At 45.6% G+C, this 25,183-nt stretch overlaps 1 protein-coding gene across 2 annotated transcripts; it reads left to right on the top strand.

Moving 5' to 3' along the window:
* Positions 1-89: 89 nt before the first annotated feature.
* Positions 90-15,544, top strand: VCP (valosin containing protein). 2 transcript variants are annotated; one of them, XM_007968871.3, is made up of 17 exons: positions 90-366; positions 4,370-4,481; positions 4,679-4,851; positions 5,923-6,065; positions 7,331-7,461; positions 8,420-8,551; positions 9,595-9,697; positions 10,310-10,443; positions 10,522-10,657; positions 10,970-11,082; positions 11,482-11,646; positions 11,738-11,860; positions 12,136-12,348; positions 12,687-12,995; positions 13,269-13,424; positions 14,575-14,729; positions 14,885-15,544. In XM_007968871.3, exons 1-17 carry the CDS (start codon positions 350-352, stop codon positions 14,988-14,990), a joined length of 2,421 nt encoding a protein of 806 aa, XP_007967062.1. In that variant the 5' UTR covers positions 90-349; the 3' UTR covers positions 14,991-15,544. The 2 variants fall into 2 exon arrangements, with proteins under 2 accessions (XP_007967062.1, XP_007967063.1); XM_007968872.3 differs by lacking the exon at positions 90-366 and adding an exon at positions 863-945.
* Positions 15,545-25,183: the final 9,639 nt, after the last annotated feature.

The raw sequence follows: 25,183 nt of genomic DNA, 5'->3' as shown, positions 1-25,183 counted from the left end.
CGGAGAGGCGGGCGAGAGTCCGCAGGGCAGACACTGATTGGCTGAGGTGGGAGCAGCTTCCCTTCCGATGATTCGGCTCTTCTCGGCTCAGTCTCAGCGAAGCGTCTGCGGCCGTCGTTTGAGTCGTCGCTGCCGGTGCCACTGCCACCTCGCGGATCAGGAGCCAGCGTTGTTCGCCCGACGCCTCGCTGCCGGTGGGAGGAAGCGAGAGGGAAGCCGCTTGCGGGTTTGTCGCCGCTGCTCGCCCACCGCCTGGGAGAGCCGAGCCCCGGCCCAGTCGGTCGCTTGCCACCGCTCGTAGCCGTTACCCGCGGGCCGCCACAGCCGCCGGCCGGGAGAGGCGCGCGCCATGGCTTCTGGAGCCGAGTGAGTGTGCGCGCGCCGTCCGCTTGCTGCGGCGGCGCGCACCGGGACCCGCGGCGCTGGGTAGGCCCGGCGGGGCCTGGCCGTGGGCGCGTCAGAGAGGTGGAGACCAGGAAAGAGGGAAGGGGAACTAGGGAGCGAGTGAGGGGCCGTGGACCCGGCAGCCCCGGCTGGGCCAGCTGCGCACCCGCGCGCCCCCTAGGCGGGGCTTGCGCTGGGCCCGGGTCGGAGCCTGGGGCCGGATCGTGCTGTGTCATGCAGGCCCCGGCCCGCCCGATTGGCTCCCTTGGAATGGCCGTCCGGGCCTGACGAGGTCTTCCGGCCCACACTGCCGGCGCGGAACCCCGGGGCCTTGGGGCGCCAGTCTGCCGTCCGGCCTACCACCCGCCGAAGGCCTTTGGTCCCTGGAGAGAGCAGGCCCCACGAGCCCGAGGCCCCAACCGGGCCCGGTGGGCGTGGACTTTGCGCCATGTGAAGGCCTCAGGAGCCCTGCCACCGAGGCGGAGGCCGGGGTCGGGGAAGGCCGGGCGAGCTCAGGGAAGCTCACAGCCGCCTTTTTGGAGCCGGGTCGGCCGGTACAAGGTGGGCATCCTGTATGTGTGATCTGAGTAGTGAGGGACTGTTAGGGAGAGGGCGAGCCCTACCTTTCGCTTCTGGTGTTCTTTCTTTAGGCCTGTTGTTCATATTAGAAAGTTTGAGCCACTTTTCCTTAATGTTATGATTCGTGGGTGGGGAGAAAAGAATTTTTCTTTAACATTTTAGGTTCTTGCTAAAGTTGGAATCTCAGTTCGTGTTTTGTGCGCCTTTCCATATTTCCAGCTTTCGTGGTGTGCAGTTTAGAGTTGCACTAACTCTTCAAAAGCAAACGTGCGCGCACCGCTTTACTCAGGTAGCTGTATTGAGAAATTATCCAGGCTATGGGGCTTTCTGACACCACCTCCATCCTTCAAGAAAGCGTCAGATAAAACTTGGCTACCTACCTCAGCCCATTCAATTTAGAATAGAGCTTTTAGAGGCTGAAAAAAAAAAAAAAAAAAAAAAACCAGCCCAAGGAAACTCTTCTATGCAAATTACCTTCCTTCCTTGAAGAGAGTAGTTTTTTGAGGTGTGTTCCTTTTTTTCAAGTTTCTGAATTGGGATAAAGTATTACTCAGTTGCTTATTTAAAAGGGTCACTTACTCTGAAAGTGTTCTTTTGGTTTATATGCAGTCAGCCTTTTGTTTTCAAAAGTAAAAATCTAAAATTCTTGGAACCTGAAATCATCAGCTGTTTCTAACTTCTTGGTCACCTTGATGACTCTTAGCTGAACCCCCTCCAAGTCCCTTGGAGTCCCCTGTGCAGTTCTGGAAAGGGATTGACTCATACAGAAGACAGTGGAGAATGGCTACAGAAGACAGTGGAGAATGGCCCCAAAGAGTGTCCAGAACTGCTGTTGGCCCATGGTCAGGCTGAATTCACTCTTTTAGAGATTAACACCTCTGATCTCACTAGATAGATGGGGAATTAGAGGCTTTACCTTAAGAAAAGGGCATACCACTCATCTCCAGAGCCAGAGTCCTGGCTATCGCCATCCTACCGGGATGGTAGGCAGAATGGAGGTTTTCCTAGGATGCAGCTTTGAGATTAAAATACAAACTGTTGGCTGGTCACAGTATCTCAGGCCTGTAATCCCAGCATTTTGGGAGGCCGAGGCAGGCAGATCACCTGAGGTCGGGAGTTCAAGACCAGCCCGGGCAACAAGGAGAAACCCCATCTCTATTAAAATGCAAAAATTAGCCAGGCGTGGTGGTGTCGTACACCTGTAGTCCCAGCCACTCTGGAGGCTGAGGCAGGAGAATCACTCGAACCCAGGGAGGCAGAGGTTACAGTGAGGGAGATTGCACCACTGCACTCCAGCCTGGGCAACAGGGAGACTGCATTTCAAAAAATAAAAAACTATGATGACTAGAGGCATCTGGCATTTTATTTTTCTCCAGTCCCAGTTCTATAAGTCAAGCAAGACGATGGCAACCCCTGAAAGAGTATTTTAATGGGACAGGATTGGGAGCGCTCATGGGTTTACATTGCTCTCAGCTGTCGCATTGAGCATGCTTGGCCTCCAGTGTGTTGATAAGCATTGGGAAAGTCTGCCTACTCAGCAGCATCGTGCCTAGAGTGGCACACTTTTGGAATGGGGGAAGCAAATTTGAGCAGAGGAAACTGTCATTAGAAACTGTCATTAGAAACTAGTTTAGAGGCAGTGGTTAAAAATGCAGCCTATGTGTGAGGGTTAGCAGAAGGCCTACCATTTTGTTCGATGAATGGGGTTTGTTTTTCTCTTGGGTGTAGCAGGACCCAGATATGTAAGAACCCCACAGCTTCCTAGCTGAGCACAGTGTCTTTTCTCTGTCTTTTGGAAATTGTGAGAATATTTCCAATGGGAATACTATTTTGTGTTGTTTTGTTGACTGCAGTATCCCCAGCCCTTAGAACAATGCCTGGCACATAATTGACACTCATGAATTTGTTGAATGAAGAAATTCCTTTTAAAAATTAATTTTCTTTGGCTTCCTTCATTGTCTAGCCTTCCTACTTTGGTTAATGCTTATGTTTTCCTGAGCCTTACTAACAGGAGGCAGCTCTTAAAAGAGAGAGAGAGTGCTGGGTTCGGTGGCTCACGCCTGTAGTCCCAGCACTTTGGGAGGCCGAGGTGGGCAGATCACCTGAGGTCAGGAGTTCGAGACCAGCCTGACCAACATGGTGAAACCCCATCTCTAGTAAAAATGCAGAATTAGCTGGGCGTGGTGGCGCGTGCCTGTAATCCCAGCTACTGGGAAGGCTGAGGCAGGAGAATCACTTGAACCTGGGAGGCGGAGCAGAGATTGCAGTTAGCTGAGATCCCTTCATGGCATTCCAGCCTGTACAACAAGAGTGAAACTCCATCTCAAAAAAAAAAAAAAGAGAGAGAGAGAGAGAACTTGAGTCTACTAAGTGACAGCTGGAGATGGGCTAGGTAATAAGTTGGTGTCACTGTCTGGTGAATGACCCTGTCTTGTAGGAAATAACAGACTGAGTATAGACCTAGTCGACTTTGATTTGGATGAGAGGGATTTGTATTTGCACAATGTTTCAGCATTTCTTGGTTTTGGTTTTTTGAGCCAACTTTATGGAATTGTGTGCTTTTGCAGAAATTACTGTGAAGTTCCTTTTGACCTTGAGCCTCTTTCTGGCGGTTTCATGTCTGTTAGTGTTGTTTCCAAATATGATGGTCTTTATGCTTGGCATTCCTTTGGTACTATGGAATGCCCTGGCATCAGTAGGTTTAGCCTATAAGGAGGGTAGCGCCAATAATTCTGCTTCATTGTCCCCAGGCTTGCTTGGTAGGACTTGAGAGCTCCCTGAGCCTCAAGGGGAGTTGTCTGGCTTACTTCATTCCCTGGAAAGTTAGCTTATGCTTTATACTGTTAATCATGGTGACCGTTAAAATCATGTGCCAGCTATTATGTTAAGCATTTTACATTCATTATCTCCCTTAAGACAATAAGCCTCTGAGGTAAGTATTATAGTCTCTCTCTTATAGAGGAGGACATCAAAGTTCAGAGGTTAGGTAACTTGCCCAAGATCACAGTTAAGCAGTGGCAGAATTGGAATTCAGACCCAATGGGTCTGACTATTATAGAGTTCCTGCTCTTAACCACTCTTCTGTAAGTCTAAGACTGTTTTTATTTCTTTAATAACTTTTCAGTCTCCATTTCTATTATGTCTTCTTGGGGCAGTATCACTCACTTGGAGCCTTATAGCTGGGACCCTGATGCTCCAAATACCAGGAGCTGCCGGAATGGGTATTGTAATATGTATGCTAGATACTGCTCCTCGTGACCTTGGCTGCCTTTCCTTCATCCGAGCTCTCTGGTCTAGGGACAGCTTCATCTATTCACTGCTTCTTTCCTAAGTATGAGTTTTAGAGACTGGTGAGGCCCTTGGGGCAGGAGTATCTACTGGGACTGACTCCGTTTCCTGCTTCTAGTTCAAAAGGTGATGACCTATCAACAGCCATTCTCAAACAGAAGAACCGTCCCAATCGGTTAATTGTTGATGAAGCCATCAATGAGGACAACAGTGTGGTGTCCTTGTCCCAGGTAAGCTGGGGCCACAGACTAGTCTTTCCTTACTGCACTTACTTGAGGGATTTGCCCAGGTTTCTTTTCTCATTTTGCAGATATTTCTATTTGCAGACTGCAGATAGAGTGGGGTTTACTGGGAATCCCAATCTCCAGGGCTGTTGCTTACTCCCCTTCTGCCCAGTGACCCAAAGGCCTTAACTTTCTTTCCTCAGCCCAAGATGGATGAATTGCAGTTGTTCCGAGGTGACACAGTGTTGCTGAAAGGAAAGAAGAGACGAGAAGCTGTTTGCATCGTCCTTTCTGATGACACTTGTTCTGATGAGAAGATTCGGATGAATAGAGTTGTTCGGAATAACCTTCGTGTACGCCTAGGGGATGTCATCAGGTGTGTGGGGTTTTTGGCTCCACAGGGATGGGAGACCAGAGATAGCCTGCATTACAGGCAGTACCCATGTATTACAGGCAGGACCAAGTTCTTGGAACCTGTCGATGCAGGAAGCCTGCTGGTCATGGGAAGACTTATGCTTCGGGATTGTCTTTAGGTTTTGGTTCTGCCTTCCTGGGACTTCAAAATCCATTTCTGCAGGTCACTTGAGACAAATTGGCTTTCCTGTAACTTTCTTGGTGCCTTTATTTTTTCCTACTAGAAGTGTAATTTATCATACTTATAGCCTAGCTTAGGATACCACTCGAGGGTGTGTATGTATCTGCCAAATAACCTCCTCACTACTCTCACTAGTATGTCCAATTAATGGCTTGTGTTGGGGTTGGAATGAGGTGGGGATATGGACATGGAAGGTGAGCTGCTAGCAGGCCTTTTAAGCCCCTAAGTGAACCCGGGAGAGAGGAATAGTTGGAGCCAGACCCAGGATAGTTCTCAATGTGAGTGATTTTGCTTGTTCTTGCATAATTTTAGGCAAGAGGTTGCCCCATCTTGGAGTCATCTCTAGCCACTCTTACCCAACCAACCATCACCTGGCCAGCATCATCTCAGGCTTTTGATTCTTTTTGATGGAGTCTAAGTTTCATGTAGCTTTCTTCTTGGGGGTGCTTAGTCACTTCCTCAAGGTGTTCTGAACACCTGGCTGAGATAATTTTGTTTTTTTCACTTCTGTTTCACTGACCCTGACAATTGTTAGCTTAAGACCTTCCCTTGTAATATTGAGTCACCAATATTAGCTAGAAGGGGATCATCCTTGGATATCTCACTGAAGACCTTGCATATCTTTGTGGGGTTTCTAAATGTGTGGCTTTTGATTTTGACTCACTGATTAGAAGTGAGTGGGGCTGTTCCTTTGCCCTCACTTCCACGGTGTTTTCCTTCCTCTCTTCACCTAAAGCCATCCTGCCTTTTCTTTTTCACTTACTATCAGCTATCTGTGCCAGACCCTTTTGGACACCCAGTGCTTGGGCCCGAAGTGTGGTTGGTAATATGGAGTCTGCTTGTCATCCTCAGCATCCAGCCATGCCCTGATGTGAAGTACGGCAAACGTATCCACGTGCTGCCCATTGATGACACGGTGGAAGGCATTACTGGTAATCTCTTTGAGGTATACCTTAAGCCGTACTTCCTGGAAGCTTATCGACCCATCCGGAAAGGTGAGAGCTAATTCTGAGCTTAAGGATTGTTGACTGTGGGGAATAAACCTTGGAACATCTTCGTCTCGTTGTTTTTTTTTTTTTTTTAATCTTTTATGCTTTTCTCCTGTATTTATTTATTTATTTTTTAAGAGATGGGGTCTGCTGGGCACCGTGGCTCACACCTGTAACCCCAGCAATTTGGGAGGCTGAGGCGGGTGGATCACTTGAGGCCAGGAGTTCGAGACCAGCCTGGCCAACATGGCAAAACCCCATTGTGGGCACCTGTAATCCCAACTACCTGGGGGGCTGAGGCACGAGAATTGCTTGAACCCAAGAAGTGGAGGTTGCAGTGAGCCAAGACCAGGCCACTGTACTCCAGCCTGGGTGACGGAGCAAGACTCTGTCTCAAAAAAAAAAAGAAATGGGGTCTCACTATGATGCCCACGCTGGTCTCAAACTGCTGGGCTCAAGTGACCCACCTGCCATGGCCTCCCAAAGTGCTGGGATTACAGGCATGAGCTGTCATGCCTAGTCTCATTTTCTTTTCTTTTTTTTTTTGAGACAGAGTCTCGCTCTGTCCCCCAGGCTGGAGTGCAATGGTCCAATCTCAGCTCACTGCAGCCTCCTCCTCCTGGGTTCAAGCAGTTCTCCTGCCTCAGCCTCCTGAGTAGCTGGGCTTATAGGCGTCTGCCATCACGCTCGGCTAATTTTTGTGTTTTTAGTAGAGATGGGGTGTCACTGTGTTGGTCAGGCTGGTCTTGAACTCGACCTCAGGTGAGCCACCGTGCCCGGCCGCTAGACTCATTTTCATATATTTGTATACACAAGCATGCAAACCCTGCACACATATTCATATGTCTTACTCTGCTCCTTTCCTCCATCCTTCCCTGGCTCCCATCTCTCCCCTTCTCTGTTCCGGGAGAGTACGCTATCTTTATGGATCTTTGAAGGAGAAGGTGGTCCATTTTGGCTGAGTCAGGGTCCAGAGTGCACAGTTCTACCATTGGTGGTTGTAGTGAAAACTAGGGCTACTTACATGGCAGAAGTCAGAACTTGATAGTCTTCTGACATGTCAGGTTTTGTTGACTGACCTCTTGAGCGTCAGAGGGACTCTTCACAGTTTACCTTTCTCCTCTTACCTGCTGCTTATTAAGACAGGTGGAGTTGGGGAGAAATAGGGCAATATCTAATGAGTTTGGCATTTTGACCCCAGGGTCTGATGAGTTCTCACTTTGTCTTGTAGTTGATGCCCCTAACTGTGCTTGTACTGCTTGCTCTCATAGGAGACATTTTTCTTGTCCGTGGTGGGATGCGTGCTGTGGAGTTCAAAGTGGTGGAAACAGATCCTAGCCCTTATTGCATTGTTGCTCCAGACACAGTGATCCACTGCGAAGGGGAGCCTATCAAACGAGAGGTGAGTTTTCTCCCTGATTCCAGTATCCAATTTCATGATTACTCAGTGTGGCATCATGTGGTAACTGTCAAGACTGGGTGCTCGGCCAGCTGCGGTGGCTCACACCTGTAATCCCAGTACTTTGGGAGGCTGAGGTGGGCAGATCACTTGAGGTCAGGTGTTCGAGACCAACCTGGGCAACATGGTGATACTCCATCTCTACTAAAAATGCAAAAATTAGCCAGGCCTGGTGGTGCACATCTGGAATCCCACTACTCGGGAGACTGAGGCAGGAGAATCGGTTGAACCCAGGAGTTGGAGGTTGCAGTGAGCTGTGTTTGTGCCACTTCTCTCCAGCCTGGTTGACAAAAAAAAAAAAAGAGACTGGGTGTTCTTTGGAGAACCAACCATCTTTCAGGGATGAGAAACCTGCCAGCTATTCATTTCTGGGCCTAATTGTTTGTTGGATGTACCTAATGTCAGGAATTTCAAAAACCTAGACTGAATCCAAAATATATAAGTGATTGAAACCATTTTTGAAGTAAAGCTGATGGTGGCTTCAGGCCTCTGCCCATTCCCAGGGTTTCCAGCTTCAGATTTTAGAGACCCTTTCTCAGTAAGACTACGAGTAATGTGAGAGGCAAAGACTGTGCTGGAAATCTTTGCCTTGGGATTTTTGTGGTTGTTCTTTGAGGCTGGATCCCTTTAGAGGAGAATCTTCTTTTTTAAATTTAATTTAATTTTTGATGAGATGGGATCTTGCTGTATTGCCCAGGAACAACTGGACTCAAGCAGTCCTCCCACCTCTGCCTTCCAAAGTGCTAGGATTACAGATATGAGCCACCGTGCTGGGTTGAGAATCTTCTTATACTCATACGCTAGGTTTTTGCACACTAGGTAGTGGAATGATTTAGAGAAACTCAACTTTTGCTGATATAATATTTTTGCCTTCTCCTTTCTTTCTCTCTTCCACATTCAGGATGAGGAAGAGTCCTTGAATGAAGTAGGGTATGATGACATTGGTGGCTGCAGAAAGCAGCTAGCTCAGATAAAGGAGATGGTAGAACTGCCCCTGAGACATCCTGCCCTCTTTAAGGCAATTGGTGTGAAGGTGAGCATCCTGGGCTCTGGGATCAAGTCTAAAGTGGTGATTAATATCCAGTGTCTAATCCTGGGATTGTTTTCATACATGGCTTTCATTATTGCCTTGGATTAGAGGGGCAATAATATATCCTTTAGTTTACCTAAGGCTCTAAATTCATTAGAGCTGATGGTCTAGACCAGAGTAGGCTAATTAAATTGTCTGTCGTGTGCGTGTGTGCACAAAACACACACACATATATGGGTTTTTTTCCCACAACTCTTAGAATATAAAAGCCATTATTGTTTCAATGGACCCCGTAAAAACAAATCTCACGATAGTTTGCCAGCCTGTCTAGAGCAATGTCACCCAATAGAAGTAAGGAAGTTAAGGAAATTTTCAGAGTGTTAAAGGGTTTTGAGTCTAAAACATTTGAGAACTATTGGTCTAGAGTGTAGCTTCCCAATCTTTTCTGTATCATGGAACACACTGAAGATGAAGTTACTCATTTTCCTAGTAGGTATCACACAAATTCATCTTCTATGTGGACAGTTTACATGTCCTGCTTGTGGATAGGGCCATAGAAAGGATAGTGTCAAAGAAGAAAATTGATGATTGTAAGAAACACCATTCCAGTGTGATAAATTCTGGAGGGCATGGTTATTGCAGTGAGTGATTCTCTGGCAATGAAGAAAATAGACCCTGCTCTCTTAAATGGCTTAGCTAGTCTTTGGCCCTTGGTCTGTCTAAAATCGAGCCCTTAGTGTAATGGCCTCTTGCCTTTCCCTAGTCATGTATCTTCAAATACATTTGGACTAGAGTTTCTCTGCCCTTAGTCTCCTATGCAAGTTACAATCATAAATATTGCCCACTTTCTAGCAATATTTTCCCTGCTAGTAATAGAAATGATTGTGGCCTAAGGTAAATCGTCTGCTTAGCATTTACTACTGAGGGCTTATTCTTAATATTGTCAGGGATGAAGCCTGGTTCTCCCCGTCTCTGGAGCCCTAGTTAAGCCATTTTAGAGTTTGGGAGAAGGTGGGAACGTAATCACACTCTGCATTGGTCCACAGCCTCCTAGAGGAATCTTGCTTTACGGACCTCCTGGAACAGGAAAGACCCTGATTGCTCGAGCTGTAGCAAATGAGACTGGAGCCTTTTTCTTCTTGATCAATGGTAAGATACTTGGTTCATCTTATGTCTGGCTAGACCCAATTTTGAACTGGGCTCATGAGCTGGAGCACTCATGGACACATCCTTTTTGCACCCATGCCCTCCTGCACCTTTATAGCATATTTCTTTTGCTTGGGTATGTTACAGACAGATGAGCAATAAAGGGAAGATATTTTACACTGGTGCTGCCTGTCCTGCCCCCCTTGAGAAAGATTGTGGACAGACTGAAGAGCAGGAGCAAGCTAGAACGAGAAATCAAAGGGTGAATGCTTAGTGATTTGAGAGAGTTTGGGGAAAATGAACTTCGATCACTGGCTCTTGGAGAATGCTATTTAGTGGTGTGCCATCTCTCCTGCTCTGGCTAGAGCGTTTGTTGTCACATTTACACTTCTAGTTCAACTGTGAGAAGAGTATACTGAGTCCCTGGGCTTGTCTCCAGCCTTGCCTGGTGGCTGTCCTGGGATAATGGCTGGTAGAGGATATGAGAAGTAGACATAGGTTACCACCTTCTCACCCAGGACCTGTCTCTGGGCCAAACAAGCAAGATAACTGATTTTTGGGGGGAATTGGGAAAGACTGTCATTTTGTTATTGCTTCCATTCTGTATCCTTTCAGGTCCTGAGATCATGAGCAAATTGGCTGGTGAGTCTGAGAGCAACCTTCGTAAAGCCTTCGAGGAGGCTGAGAAGAATGCTCCTGCCATCATCTTCATTGATGAGCTGGATGCCATCGCTCCCAAAAGAGAGAAAGTAGGAGCTTACCTGAGGGGATAGTGGGGGGTTGAAAGGCCCTGACTTCACTTCTGACCAGACATCCTGTTCTGGCAGACTCATGGTGAGGTGGAGCGGCGCATCGTATCACAGTTGTTGACCCTCATGGATGGCCTAAAGCAGAGAGCACATGTGATTGTCATGGCAGCAACCAACAGACCCAACAGCATTGACCCAGCTCTACGGCGATTTGGTAAGGACTCCAGATGCTTTTGACCATGTCCTTGCTTAGGTCCTGCCTCTCTCCTTCATCTAAGTCACCTAATCCTCTTGAAGCCCTTCACAGTGATTGGATCTGGGGTTCTTTTTCCTTTATCCTACGTCCTGTCTAGAGTGACCATCCACCCCGGTTTTCCTGAGACTGAAAGGTTTCCCAGGGTTGAGACTTTTTCATTGCTACCATTAGGACAATCCTGTGCTAGCTGAGATGGTTGGTCACCCTAGGCCTGTCTCTTACCTCTGGACTAGAAACGAGCCCTGTCTATGTTCATGCACTGTCCCACAGGTCGCTTTGACAGGGAGGTAGATATTGGAATTCCTGATGCTACGGGACGCTTAGAAATTCTTCAGATCCACACCAAGAACATGAAGCTGGCAGATGATGTGGACCTGGAACAGGTGAAGTGATGATGAGGGCTGACCAGGCGTTATAATATCTCTAGGCAGTTGCTGGGAACTGGCTAGAGACATAAGGTTTTGATGTGAGGAGATGGGTTTTTATTTCTGGACAGGGGAAAGGAGGTAATCTGAGATTAAATCCAGGAAATTGGAGTTGGCATTTTTCTCACTTGACGCTGCATTTAGAGTAAATCAGAATTGTTGGAGCAGCTTTATTTCTAGGTCCCGAGTCCAGGATTAAGTACTTAAAACCCAGCCCATAAAGGTATTGGTAGTATATGTATTCAAGGAAATTAGAGGACGCAGGGATAGCAGTCAGGGGAAGCATTCTATTGTGTCTGAGCCTCCTGCGGCAGCTGGGTCTTTGAGGCAGCACAGTAAATAGATCTTTCTCTGCAGGTAGCCAATGAGACTCACGGGCATGTGGGTGCTGACTTAGCAGCCCTGTGCTCAGAGGCTGCTCTGCAAGCCATCCGCAAGAAGATGGATCTCATTGACCTAGAGGATGAGACCATTGATGCCGAGGTCATGAACTCTTTAGCAGTTACTATGGATGACTTCCGGGTAAGGACCACACCCCTGCCTCAGGTACACACATATGTGCTTTGACCCCTCCCCTGGTAAGTTTCATCCCCAGTTTTCCCTCCTTTTCTAGTGGGCATTGAGCCAGAGTAACCCATCAGCACTGCGGGAAACCGTGGTAGAGGTGCCACAGGTAACCTGGGAAGACATCGGGGGCCTAGAGGATGTCAAACGTGAGCTTCAGGAGCTAGTCCAGGTAGGGTAACTTGGTCCAGGGTGAGTCACTGCCTCAGTACATTGTAATTGACCTTGGTGATCTTAGGGTGTCAACACGTTTGCTGCAAGAGATGTGAGAGCATGACTTAGGAACCTATTGTTCTTAGATTTGACGCACTAAGGAGTCTGCTTCTAGAGAACCTGGATCTGATACCATTGGGTACACCATGAAGTAATGGAGGGCATGCTTCTGTTTAGTTAGGTTTCTTTCACAAGGTGGAGGTAACCTTCAGCCCTCTTTCCTTTTCCTCCTAGTATCCTGTGGAACACCCAGACAAATTCCTGAAGTTTGGCATGACACCCTCCAAGGGAGTTCTGTTCTATGGACCTCCTGGCTGTGGGAAAACTTTGTTGGCCAAAGCCATTGCTAATGAATGCCAGGCCAACTTCATCTCCATCAAAGGTCCTGAGCTTCTCACCATGTGGTTTGGGGAGTCTGAGGCCAATGTCAGAGAAATCTTTGACAAGGTGAGCTACAATAGGCTGAGCTATCTATTGATTTGCCTGGGGACAAGGAATAGAGGCTGTTTTTCTTTAAGACGGTTGAAACATTCTTATTGCTGGCTGCTCAACTGGATAGCAAGTCACTTGATTTTCTTTCTGAGGTGTGAGAGAGCTGGTTTTTTTTTTTTTTCCCCTTAAATTGAGACAGGGTCTGGCTCTGTTGCCCATGCTGATTTTGGATTTCTGGCCTCAAGTGATCCTCCCACTGTGGCCTCCCAAAGTGCTGGGAATACAGGTGTGAGCCACCATGTTTGGCCGAGAGATCTAGTTTTGTTAATGCTTGAATCGGCTTCCTCCTACAGGCCCGCCAAGCTGCCCCATGTGTGCTATTCTTTGATGAGCTGGATTCGATTGCCAAGGCTCGTGGAGGTAACATTGGAGATGGTGGTGGGGCTGCTGACCGAGTCATCAACCAGATCCTGACAGAAATGGATGGCATGTCCACAAAAAAAAATGTGTTCATCATTGGCGCTACCAACCGGCCTGACATCATTGATCCTGCCATCCTCAGACCTGGCCGTCTTGATCAGCTCATCTACATCCCACTTCCTGATGAGAAGTCACGTGTTGCCATTCTCAAGGCTAACCTGCGCAAGTCCCCAGTTGCCAAGGCAGGTGCAGGATCATGGGCTGTGGGAGACTTGTATGAGTCCTCAGTCTGGTATAGAGTGCTCTTTGGGTTCTGAACAAGATTGCTTTGGGGTTAGGGTTGGTCTAAAGGGAAGGTAGAATTTTTGAGGGTATTAAGATAATCTAGAATCAGGAATAAAATGGGGTGGCCAAAGAAGGGGAAAACTAGTTGGGAGTGCTTGGATGGCCCAAAGATCTGTGTATCTCAAGAGAGAAGAGGCTAAATGCTAAGGTAGCTCTGCTGCTTCTTTTAGGATGTGGACTTGGAGTTCCTGGCTAAAATGACTAATGGCTTCTCTGGAGCTGACCTTACAGAGATTTGCCAGCGTGCTTGCAAGCTGGCCATCCGTGAATCCATCGAAAGTGAGATTAGGCGAGAACGAGAGAGGCAGACAAACCCATCAGCCATGGTGAGTCTGTATCCTTTCCCCAGATGTGCCAATCATGGGGAGCCAGGCAGCAGCCACCACCATGCCCTGGAGTTGAGAGTAGAAGTTGTTGAAAAGATCATCTGAGAAGAATGTTAATAGGGCATCAAAGATAAAGAATACTGAGGTGAATCCATTCAATTTGGAATAAGGCCAAGAAGAGATGGGCAGGCTCCATTCTCAGTCTAAACCAAGCTCCATGAGGGAAATCAAAGTATGAGAGTGCACCAAACAGAGCAAGGTTTTTGTTCTTGTTTTTGTTTTTTTTGAGACGAAGTCTTGCTCTGTTGCCCAGACCGAAGTGCAGTGGCGCGATCTCGGCTCACTGCAACCTCCGCCTCCCAGGTGCAAGCCATTCTCCTGCCTCAGCCTCCCGAGTAGCTGGGACTACAGGTGCATGCCACCACGCCCGGCTAGTTTTTTGTATTTTTTTTTTAGGAGAGATGGGGTTTCACCGTGTTAGCCAGGATGGTCTCGATCTCCTGACTTTGTGATCCGCCCGCCTTGGGCTTTCAAAGTGTTGGGATTACAGGTGTGAGCTGCAGAGCAAGGTTTTGAACTGAGATGAGACCCATATACCTATCCCTGATGGTTGGGGAAGGGTTGGGGTCCACAGACCTCCCAAAATGAAAAGACAAATTCATGTGTGTGTGAGCTCCATAAAGGTAGGATCTCTGTCATCTCACTTGTTTTCCACTATGTCCTGTGTTACCCTTAATTAATTCATTAAGTTCCAAACATGGGACTTAATGAATGAGCAAATAAATGGCTTTCTTTCTGTTTTGAAGGGTCTGTGACCTTCTCTCTCCCATAAAAGCTTAAAACTACTGATGAACTAATCCTAGGAAGCAGTCTCATAAGTCACAGCAATTGGCCTCTCAATGGAAGAGATAGGTTTTGAGCTGGGCTGTGAAGAGAGTATAATTTGAATAAAGGGAATAAGCAGCCCAAATAATGTGCTCTAGTAGTAGGATTGCCATCATTGGGAAACCCTGGGTATATTTAAGAGTATATATGTCACTGAAAGTGAGACCACTGGGTAGGATGTAATCCAAATGTGGTAAGCACTGAAAGCCATTGGCATTTCCTTTTAAAGTATTAAGCCCTAGTGATCTGTGTTTACCAACTATAGGAGGTAGAAGAGGATGATCCAGTGCCTGAGATCCGTCGAGATCACTTTGAAGAAGCCATGCGCTTTGCGCGCCGTTCTGTCAGTGACAATGACATTCGGAAGTACGAGATGTTCGCCCAGACCCTTCAGCAGAGTCGGGGCTTTGGCAGCTTCAGGTAACTTGGTTGGGAGCCTTAGACAGTGCTTAAGTTACTTTGGGGACCTACACCAAAAAGGGAATGGGAGTCCTAAGGAAGCTAGAGGGGTAGTTGTGGAAATCTTACACAGGCTCTGTCCTAACTGTCTTTTTTGGCTTTACTCTTGTACACAGATTCCCTTCAGGGAACCAGGGTGGAGCTGGCCCCAGTCAGGGCAGTGGAGGCGGCACAGGTGGCAGTGTATACACAGAAGACAATGACGATGACCTGTATGGCTAAGTGGTGGTGGCCGGCATGCAGTGAGCTGGCCTGCCCGGACCTTGTTCCCTGGGGGTGGGGGCGCTTGCCCAGGAGAGGGACCAGGGGTGCGCCCACAGCCTGCTCCATTCTTCAGTCTGAACAGTTCAGCTACAGTCTGACTCTGGACAGGGGGTTTCTGTTGCAAAAATACAAAACAAAAGCGAAAAAATAAAAGCGATTTTCATTTGGTAGGTGGAGAGTGAATTACCAACAGGGAATTGGGCCTTGGGCCTATGCCATTTCTGTTGTAGTTTGGGGCAGTGCAGGGGACCTGTGTGGGGTGTGAACCAAGGCACTACTGCCACCTGCCACAGTAAAGCATCTGCACTTGACTCAATGCTGCCCGAGCCCTCCCTTCCCCCTATCCAACCTGGGTAGGTGGGTAGGTGCCACAGTTGCTGGGTGTTTATATAGAGAGTAGGTTGATTTATTTTACATGCTTTTGAGTTAATGTTGGAAAACTAATCACAAGCAGTTTCTAAACCAAAAAATGACATGTTGTAAAAGGACAATAAACGTTGGGTCAAAATGGAGCCTGAGTCCTGGGCCCTGTGCCTGCTTCTTTTCCTGGGAAGAGCTTTGGGCTACCCACCACTCCCAAGGCATTCTTCCAAATGTGAAATCCTGGAAGTAAGATTGCACCTTCTTCCTTTCCTGATCAACATCAGTATGATGTCTCCTGTTGCCTCACCCTGTGTCTGCAGTATCACTGGATAGGACTGGTGGAAAGGGAGCAGCCTGACAGAGCTCCAAATGTGGAGAATATGGCATCCCTCTACTTATATTTGATGTGAACGGTAAGGCTAGGCCTGCAGAATCCCTTATCCTGACCAAAGACTGTGTTTAGGAGCCATTTGAAAATCATAGGGTTGCAAAAAAATACAATCTTATTTGCAGGTGGATATTCTCTATACTCCCTTTTAATGCATCTAAAAATCCCAAACATCACCTGGTTGGTGATCACTTAGCGTTGTGCCCACCTTTATTTTATGTACTTTGTTTGATTTAAAAAAAAAAAAAAAAAAAAAAAGCTTTTTGTTAATATAAGATTTTAGTATTGAATTTTTTTTTCCAAACAGAAAATAGACTGTCCTTTTCAATCACTTAGTGCTTCTGGGGTCAGTACAATGATGCCTCACCCAGAGGGAGAGTAGTGCAGAGAAAATAAATTACTAAATATATGTTGATTGGGTTTGGGACATAAAAGACAGTCCTGAACACCATAATTTTGAATAAAATACTGTAGTCTCCAAAGATCAAAATCCCTAAAGTCTAAAATTCTGAAAATCACAATCCCAAAAGGTCAAAATCCTAACATACAATTCTGGAAGAAATGCTAAACATTCTTCGAAAATTTACTTATATTTAAAAACGTGTTTATTTGAGAAACAACACGACAGAACATTTCATAGGCCACTTTACACGATAAAATAGGGAATAGTAATATTTTTGCAAGGTAAACACTCAGGTATACCAACAACAGTTGCACAGATATAACGGTGATGAGCAGATGAAACATATTCATAAAGAAATAGGTTCAGAAAGTGAAATGTGTAAATGCTTGTCACTATGCTTGGTAATTGTGGGCACCTAGCTTTATAACTGTGGTCAACTGTAATACTGTGACAGAAAACCTAAGTCTCGATGAGATGGTTCAAAAACTGTTACGGTAACCACTGCATTGTCTCCCAAAGAGACGAGGTCTTGAGAACGTTTTATTCTTCACAAATGCACGTGTACAAAAAACAGACGTTTCTTCATTTATTGAGGAACTTTCAACATTTTTATGCACACATACAATGCTCACACACACAGTCAACATTGTGGTCATGGAGTCAAATTTTTAATGTCCAAGGCACCAGAAGAAAAATCTGTCCTAGTCTGGGCGTGGTGGCTCGTGCCTGTAATCCCAGCACTTTGGGAGGCTGAGGCGGGCGGATCATCTGAGGTCAGGAGTTTGAGACCAGCCTGACCAACGTGGAGAAACCCCATCTCCACTAAAAATACAAAATTAGCCAGGCGTGGTGGCGCATGCTGTACTCCCAGCTACTTGGGAGACTGAGGCAGAGAATAGCTTGAACCCGGGACACGGAGGTTGTGGTGAGCTGAGATCGCGCCATTGCACCCCAGACTGGGCAACGAGTGAAACTCCATCTTAAGAAGGAAAATCTATCCTAGCTCTTACAGACCAATTGCCTTTTGTATTCTCTCTGGGACCCCGCCTGTTGGATAGTACCCAACAACATCGAAGGCAGGTCCTGCCCACTGAGCCCACTCAGACTTACAAACTAATCTCCAGAAACAACCTCACAGACACACCCAGATAATGCTTTGCCAGATTTCTAAATACTTAATCCAGTAAAATTGACACCTAAAATTAAGTCCACAATTCTGCTCATTGGCAACTTGGCACCCTGATGTGTCTCTTTAAACCATACTTAAGACAATAACAAGGTAATAGTTCTGTATAACATGATGCAACTATCTTGTTTACAACCAAAAACGTACTAATCCCTTCCCCAGAATTTGAAATTTTATGTTGTCCAGCTTGTGATTTTAGGGATTTTGATCTTTTGGGACTTCAACATTTGGGATTATGGTGTTTGGGATTGTGTCCTTCAGAATTATGATCAACACTGGTATTAGTCATCCTAGACTTTATAAGAGGCAAGACCAGGCTCCCTTTTGGTCTACATAGATAATCTTTAAGGATGCATGATACTTATATTGGTTGATTAAACTGGAGCAGCTCTGGAACTCATGATGCGAAATGGATATTTTTGCACTTTTGGTATTTGTTATTTCAGTAGGTTTTTAGGGAACAAGTGGTGGTTGGTTACATAAATTCTTTAGTGGTGATTTCTAAGGTTTTGGTGCACCTGTCATTTGAGCGGTGTACACCGTACTCAATGTGTAGTCTTTTATCCCTCACCCCCCTCCCACCTTTTCCCTGAGTCCCCAAAGTCCATTGTGTCATTCTTATGCCTTTGCATTCTCATAGCTTAGCTCCCATTTACAAGTGAGAACATACGATGTTTGGTTTTCCATTCCTGAGTTACTTCACTTAGAATAATGATATTCTGGTTGCTGCAAATGCCATTATTTCGTTCCTTATGGCTGAGTAATATTCCCTGGTATGTATATATACCACAAATTTTTTTTTTTTTTTTTTTTTTTGAGACGGAATCTCCCTCTGTCACCCAGGCTGGAGTGCAGTGGCATGATCTCGGCTCACTGCAACCTCTGCCTCCCGAGTTCAAGCCATTCTCCTGCCTCAGCCTTCCATGTAGGTGGGATTACAGGCACATGCCACCACACCCAGCTAGTTTTTGTATTTTTAGTAGAGACGGGGCTTCGCCATGTTGGCCAGGCTGGTCTTGAACTCCTGACCTCAGTTATACCACAATTCAATTTATCCACTCATTGATGGGCATTTGGGCTGGTTCCATTAGTTTTGCAATTGCAAATTGTGCTGCTATAAACGTGCGTTTACAAGTATCTTTTTCATATAATGACTTACTTTCCTCTGGGTAGATACCTAGTATTGGGATTGCTGGAATAAATGGTAGTTCTACTTTTAGTTCTTTAAGGACTCTCCACACTGTTTTCCATAGTGGTTGTACTAGTTTACATTCCCACCAGCAGTGTAAAGTGTTCCTGATCACCACATCCACACCAACATCTTTTATTTTTTGACTTTGATTATGGCCATTCTTACAGGAGTAAGGTGTTATCACATTGTGGGTTTGATTTGCATTTCTGTGATCATTAGTGATGTTGAGCACTTTTTAATATGTTTGTTGGCCATTTGTGTATCTTCTTTTGAGAATTGTCTATTCATGTCCTTAGAGCACTTTTTGATAGGATTGTTTTTTTCTTGCTGATTCATTTGAGTTTCTTGTAGATCCTGGATATTAGTCTTTTTTGGGTGTATAGGTTGCAAAGATTTTCTCCCACTCTATGGGTTGTCTTTTTACTCTGCTGATTGTTTCTTTTACTGTGCAGAAGCTTTTTAATTTAATTGAGTTCCATCTATTTATCTTTGTTTTTGTTGCATTTACTTTTGGGTTCTTGGGTCGTGAAGTCTTTGCTTAAGCCAATGTCTAGAAGGGTTTTTCTGATGTTCTAGAATTTTTATGGTTTCAGGTTTTAGATTTAAGTCTTTGAACCATCTGGAGTTGATTTTTTTTTTTTTTTTTTTTGAGACGGAGTCTCCCTCCGTCACCCAGCCTAGGAGTACTCCATCTCAGCTCAATGCAACCTCTGCCTCCCGGGCTCAAGTGATTCTCCTACTTCAAGCCTCCCAAGTAGCTGGGATTGCAGGCATGCACCACCACGCCTTTGGCTAATTTTTGTATTTTTAGTAGAGACGAGGTTTCACCCATGTTGGCCAGGCTGGTCTCAAACTCCTGACCTCAGGTGATCCTCCCACCTCGGCCTCCCAAAGTGCTGGGATTTCAGGCATGAGCTGCTGCACCTGGCCTCGAGTTGATTTTTGTATAAGGTGAGAGATAAGGATCCAGTTTCATTCTTCTACATGTGAGTTGCCAGTTATACCTATATAGCTGTGAACAAGGTGATAGCTCTTTTGGGGCCTCAAGTTTCTTAGTCTGATAAAATGATTGAAAAATGCTTTCTAAACTGCAGAAACCTGCATACTTAAACCAAGAGGCAAATTGTGTAGGCAGTCCATCTTTCCCCTCACATTATTCCTAGAAAGAAATTGGAATGTGATCTTACTGTAGCTGATCACTTTATAGAGGGTAAACACTGCGATTAGAGGTTGGATTTCTGACCAAGAATATGGTATCAAATAGAGGACCAGCAGTATGCCATAGAGGCAAAAACAAAGATGGAACAGTATACCTAATATCTTAAAACATGTTTACGTCTGGCCAGGCGCTGTGGCTCACACCTGTAATCCCAGCACTTTGGGAGGCCGAGGCGGGTGGACCACTAACTAGGTCAGGAGATTGAGACCATTCTGGATAACACAATGAAACCCTGTCTGCACTAAAAATACAAAAAATTAGCCGGGTGTGGTGGTGGACACCTGTAATCCCAGCTACTCGGGAGGAGAATGGCATGAACCCAGGAGGCGAAGCTTGCAGTGAGTCTAGGCGACAGAGCAAGACTCCGTCTCAAAAAAAAAAAAGCTATCTATCTATATGTATATATAGATAGATTGATCTAAGGTACTGATCCTACAAATTCCCCTGAAAGTCCAGTGGACACAATGCCCATGAACGATGCAGGTCTTCCATTTCAGCTGAACTGTGGCAAATGTCAAGTGCTTTGCTAACCCTTGCTCAGCCCTACAACCCACTAAGGGCTTTAAAATACTTAATATAGGATTTGGATTTTTTTTTTATAAAGCTACTCAGAGAAGTATGGACTCATGTTCCCATGTAAAATGGAAATTCAGAATTGCATTGTCTTTGGAGATCATAGTAGTGGGAGAGGGAAAGTACCTTTAGTTCCACCCTTGGCCAGCAGGTGGTGAGTTTGGGACTCAGACCCTATAGACAGGTTTGGGCTAAATAAGCTTTGGAACAGAACAGTGACACAAGGAAGCAGCATGTACCTTCTGACTGGTTGATTCTCAACCAAATATACAGACTAGAGGGAATATGATGGAGTGGAAAGAACACTGAATTGAGAATTTGGGCTTGACCTCAGAGAACCTCATGTTAAAGCCTTACTATCAGGAAACAGGAGTTGTCAACAAGGCACACAGTGTTTCAGTGGGACTGCAGGGAAGGCAGTACCATATAAAATACAGTTTCTAGGCCTTAAAGGAAGGTGGGAAACTTGACGTGGAGAAGTGGAGGAGAACAGTTTGAGGCACAGGTCAGAAAGTACAGCACTTGCTCATAAAGCTTAAAGTTAGACTAGCAAGAGAGTCCTGTGGTAAATTTGGAGAGATCAAGTACTATGTTGTGAAGACCCTTAAATGCCAGGACTGAACTTTCCTACAGGTGTGGGTCATCTGGAGGATTCAGGCAAGAAAGTGACTTAGATTTCGGTGTTAAAACAATTTAATTTCTTTCTTGTGGCAAAAAAAAAAAAAAAAATTCAAGTAATTCATCCAACAGTTTCCAAGTGTACAATACAATATTATCAATCACATGTCTATGGTTATGCATAGACAATTTATATTAAATAACCTTTTATTTTTATAGAAGCAGTAATGTGCATTGTAGAAATTTAGAAAAATAGGCCAGGGCATGGTGACTCACACTGGTAATCCCAGCATTTTGGGATGCCGAGGTGAGCAGATCACTTTAGCTTAGGAGTTCGAGACCAGACTGGGCAACTTGGTAAGATCTCATCTCTACAAAAAATACAAAAATTAGCTGGGTATGGTAGTGTGTGCTGGTAGTCCTAGCTACTTGGGAGGCTGAGGTGGGAAGATCACTTGAGCTCAGGAGGTAGAGGCCACAGTGAACAGTGATCATACCACTGCACTCCAGCCTGGGTGACAGAATGAGACCCTGTCTAAGAAAGAAATTGATTACAAGCAAAATTTAAAAAATATTTCTAATATCCGAAGGTTATCACTATTTTAATAACTTTAGTGCATATGTTTCTGGATCTTTTTTGTGTATGTGTCTATACATGTGGTTTTTTTTAAACCAAATTGAGATCAAACTGCATTATAACTTTTTGGTTTTGGTCAGTATCTTCTTTTTTTTTTTTTTTTTTGAGACAGAGTCTCGCTCTGTCGCCCAGGCTAGAGTCCAGTGGCGTGATCTCAGCTCACTGCAAGCTCTGCCTCCCAGGTTCACACCATTCTCCTGCCTCAGCCTCCCGAGTAGCTGGGACTACAGGCACCCGCCACCACGCCCGGCTAATTTATTTGTATTTTTAGTAGAGATGGGGTTTCACTGTGTTAGCCAAGATGGTCTCGATCTCCTGACCTTGTGATCCGCCCACTTCAGCCTCCCAAAGTGCTGGGATTACAGGCGTGAGCCACCGCCCCTGGTCTTGGTCAGTATCTGTACCTTTCCCTTTATGTAAATGTTCTTGGTTGAGCATGGTAGTGGTGGCTCATGCCTAAATCCCAGCATTTTGGGAGGTCGAGGCAGAAGGATTGGTTGAGGCCAGGAGTTTGACACCAGTCCAGGTAACAGAGTGAGTTCTCATTTCTACAAAAAATAAATTTAAAAAAAAAGTTCACTGGGCATGGTGGTACACAGCTGTAGTCCTAGCTACTCGGGGCTGAGCAGGAGGATCACTGAAGCCCAGGAGTTAGAGGCTGCAGTGAACTGTGATCACACCACTGCACCCTAGCCTGGGTGACAGAGCATGACCCTGTCTCTAAAAGCAAAATTCTAGAGGTCAAGAACCAATCTACATACCCATACCATATTCAGAGTTTCCCCCAACAGACCCAAATGTCATTCACAGCTATTTAGACCAAACCAATATCCAACTTAGGTCCACAAGTTGGTATCTGTTAGGTTCCTTTATTCAAACTTTTAAAAATTAGAGGATTTCGTTCTGTTGCTCAGGCTAGAGTGTAGTGGCTATTTACGGGTGCTATACCACTACTGATCTGTACAGGAATTTTATCTGCTCTGTTTCCTACCTGGGCCAGTTCACTCCTACTTAGGCACTAGTAGTCCCCCACTTCTGGAAGGTCACCATATTGATGCCAAACTTAACATCAGTCGGTTTACAATCGGCATAGCACACTACATCCTAGATTCAAGGGATTCTCCTGCCTCAGCCTCCCAAGTAGCTGGGATTTAGCGTGTACCACTACTCCTAGCCTTTTACTCAAACTTTATAACACTTGTTGAAGAGATGGGGCAGTTGATCTCCAGAGAATTGTAGCCATGTGCAGGATGGATTAGAAGGAATAGAGCAGCCAATTTACTGAGAAATAATGACTAAGACAATAGTGATGGTGGAAATGGAGAGGAGAAGATGGATTTGAAATACATTTCATAGGAATAATTGACAATTTTTTTTTTTTTTTTGAGATGGAGTCTTGCTCTGTGTCCAGGCTAGAGTACAGTGGCATGATCTCAGCTCACTGCATCCTCCACCTGCTGGTTCAAGTGATTCTTCTGCCTCAGCCTCCCAAGTAGCTAGGATTACAGGTGCACACCACCACCACACCTGGCTAATTTTTGTGTTTTTAATAGAGATGGGGTATCACATAGGCTGGTATCGATCTCCTGACCTCAAATGATCCTCCTGCCTCAGCCTGCCAAAGTGCTGGGATTACAGGCATGAACCACTGAGCTTGGCTGACAAGATTTGATGATGGATTAGATCAGGGAGGAAGGAGGAGTCAAAGCTTAAGTATTTAGATGGATGTCATGCCTTTTGATAGGAATGGGCATGTTGGAGGAAAAGGTTAAAGGGAAAATATGTTTTTGGACAAGTCAAATATGAGATGATGTCTGGTATGCTGTTGGATATGGGGACCTGAAGCCTAGAGATGCTTAGAAATGACTCATGTTTTTACAATACACCATATTTAATGGAATGGGCTCAAGACATTCTGTTTTTTAAAAATGGTATTGATAAATTGGACATGATTTGGGGGAAGGTTAGATTATCACTTCATACCGTAAAAATCAGTAATCTAAAACATAAATATGCAAAATTATCAAAGTGCCAGGAGAAAATGTTTTAGAAGTCATGAAGTAAAATGTTGGTAGATTTAACTACATTAAAAAAATTAACTTTGATACAGTAGAAGTCACCATAAAATTAGACAGTAAGCGACAGATTGGAAGAAAATATTTGGAACATACATAACAGATTGGGTTACTATCTCTGTAGGCAGGATCATGGCCCTCAAGATGCCCACATCGTAATCCTTGGAACCTATGTATATATTATTTCACATGGAAAGAGGCCATTAAGGTTCCAGATGGAATTAAGGTTGCTAATCAACTGACTTTATTCATTTATTTATTTAGAGACAGGGTCTTGCTCTGTCGTCAAGGCTGGAGTGCAGTGGCATGATCTTGGCAACCTCTGCCTCCTGAGTTCAAGCGATTCTCCTGCCTAAGCCTCCGGAGTAGCTGGGATTACAGGCACACACACTATGCCTGGCTAATTTTTGTATTTTTAGTAGAGATGGGGTTTTGCCATGTTGGCCAAACTGGTCTTGAACTCCTGGCCGCAAATGATCCACCTGCCGTGGCCTCCTGAAGTGTTGGGACTGTTACAGGCATGAGCCACTGCTGCGCCTGGCCATCAACTGACTTTAAATTGGAAGTGTCCTGGAGTATTCAGCTTTGCCTAGTGTAATCATAAGGATTCTTAAAAGTGGAAGAGGTAAGGTTGGGCGTGGTGACTCACGCCTGTAATCCCAGCACTTTGGGAGGCCGGGGTGGGTAGATCACCTGAGGTCAGGAGTTCGAGACCAGCCTGACCAAAATGGAGAAACCCCCCATCTCTACTAAAAATACAAAATTAGCCAGGTGTGGTGGTGCATCCCTGTAATCCCAGCTACTCGGGAGGCTGAAGCAGGAGAATCACTTGAACACAGGAGGCAGAGGTTGCAGTGAGCCGAGATTGTGCCATTGCACTGCAGCTTGGGTGATAAGAGTGAAACTCCGTCTCAAAAAAAAAAAAAAGGTGAAAGAGGGAGGCAGAAGAGGTCAGAGTGATATACTGTGAGAAGAACTTGACTTGCCTTTGCTAGCTTTAAAGATAGAAGAAGGGGATCAGTAAGCAAGGAATGTGGGCAGCCTCTAGAAACTGGGAAAGGCAAGGAGTGAATCCTACCCAGAGCCTAGAGAAAAGGATGCAGCCCCGCCAACCCCTTGATTTTGCCCTGTGAGGAATGTGTCAGACTTTTTTTTTGCCGAGAGGAGACAGGGTCTGTTGCCCAGGCTGGAATGTAGTGGTGCAGTGGCTCACTGTAGCCTTGACCTCTGGTTCAGGTGATCCTCCCACCTCACCTTGCCGAGTAGCTGGGACTATAGGCGTGCACCGCCATGCCCAGCTAATTTTTTTTTTCTTCTTTTGTAGAGACAGTGGTTTGCCATGTTGCCCAGGCTGGTCTTAAACTTCTGGGCTCAAGCTATCAGCCCATCTTGGCCTCCCAAAGCGTTGGGATTACAGATGTGAGCCACTGCACCCAGGCTCTGTGTCAGACTTCTGACAAAATAAATTTGTTTTGTGGTAATTTGTTATAGCAGCCG

Source organism: Chlorocebus sabaeus, chromosome 12 (genome assembly GCF_047675955.1).
Source record: "Chlorocebus sabaeus isolate Y175 chromosome 12, mChlSab1.0.hap1, whole genome shotgun sequence".
Taxonomy (NCBI): Eukaryota; Metazoa; Chordata; class Mammalia; order Primates; family Cercopithecidae; genus Chlorocebus; species Chlorocebus sabaeus.
This window is presented reverse-complemented; position numbering and strand designations above follow the sequence as displayed.

Coding starts and splice junctions, on each gene's coding strand:
- VCP (XM_007968871.3), top strand. Junction 4,852..5,922: donor CGCCTAGGGGATGTCATCAG/GTGTGTGGGGTT, acceptor TGTCATCCTCAG/CATCCAGCCATGCCCTGATG. Junction 14,730..14,884: donor CGGGGCTTTGGCAGCTTCAG/GTAACTTGGTTG, acceptor TCTTGTACACAG/ATTCCCTTCAGGGAACCAGG.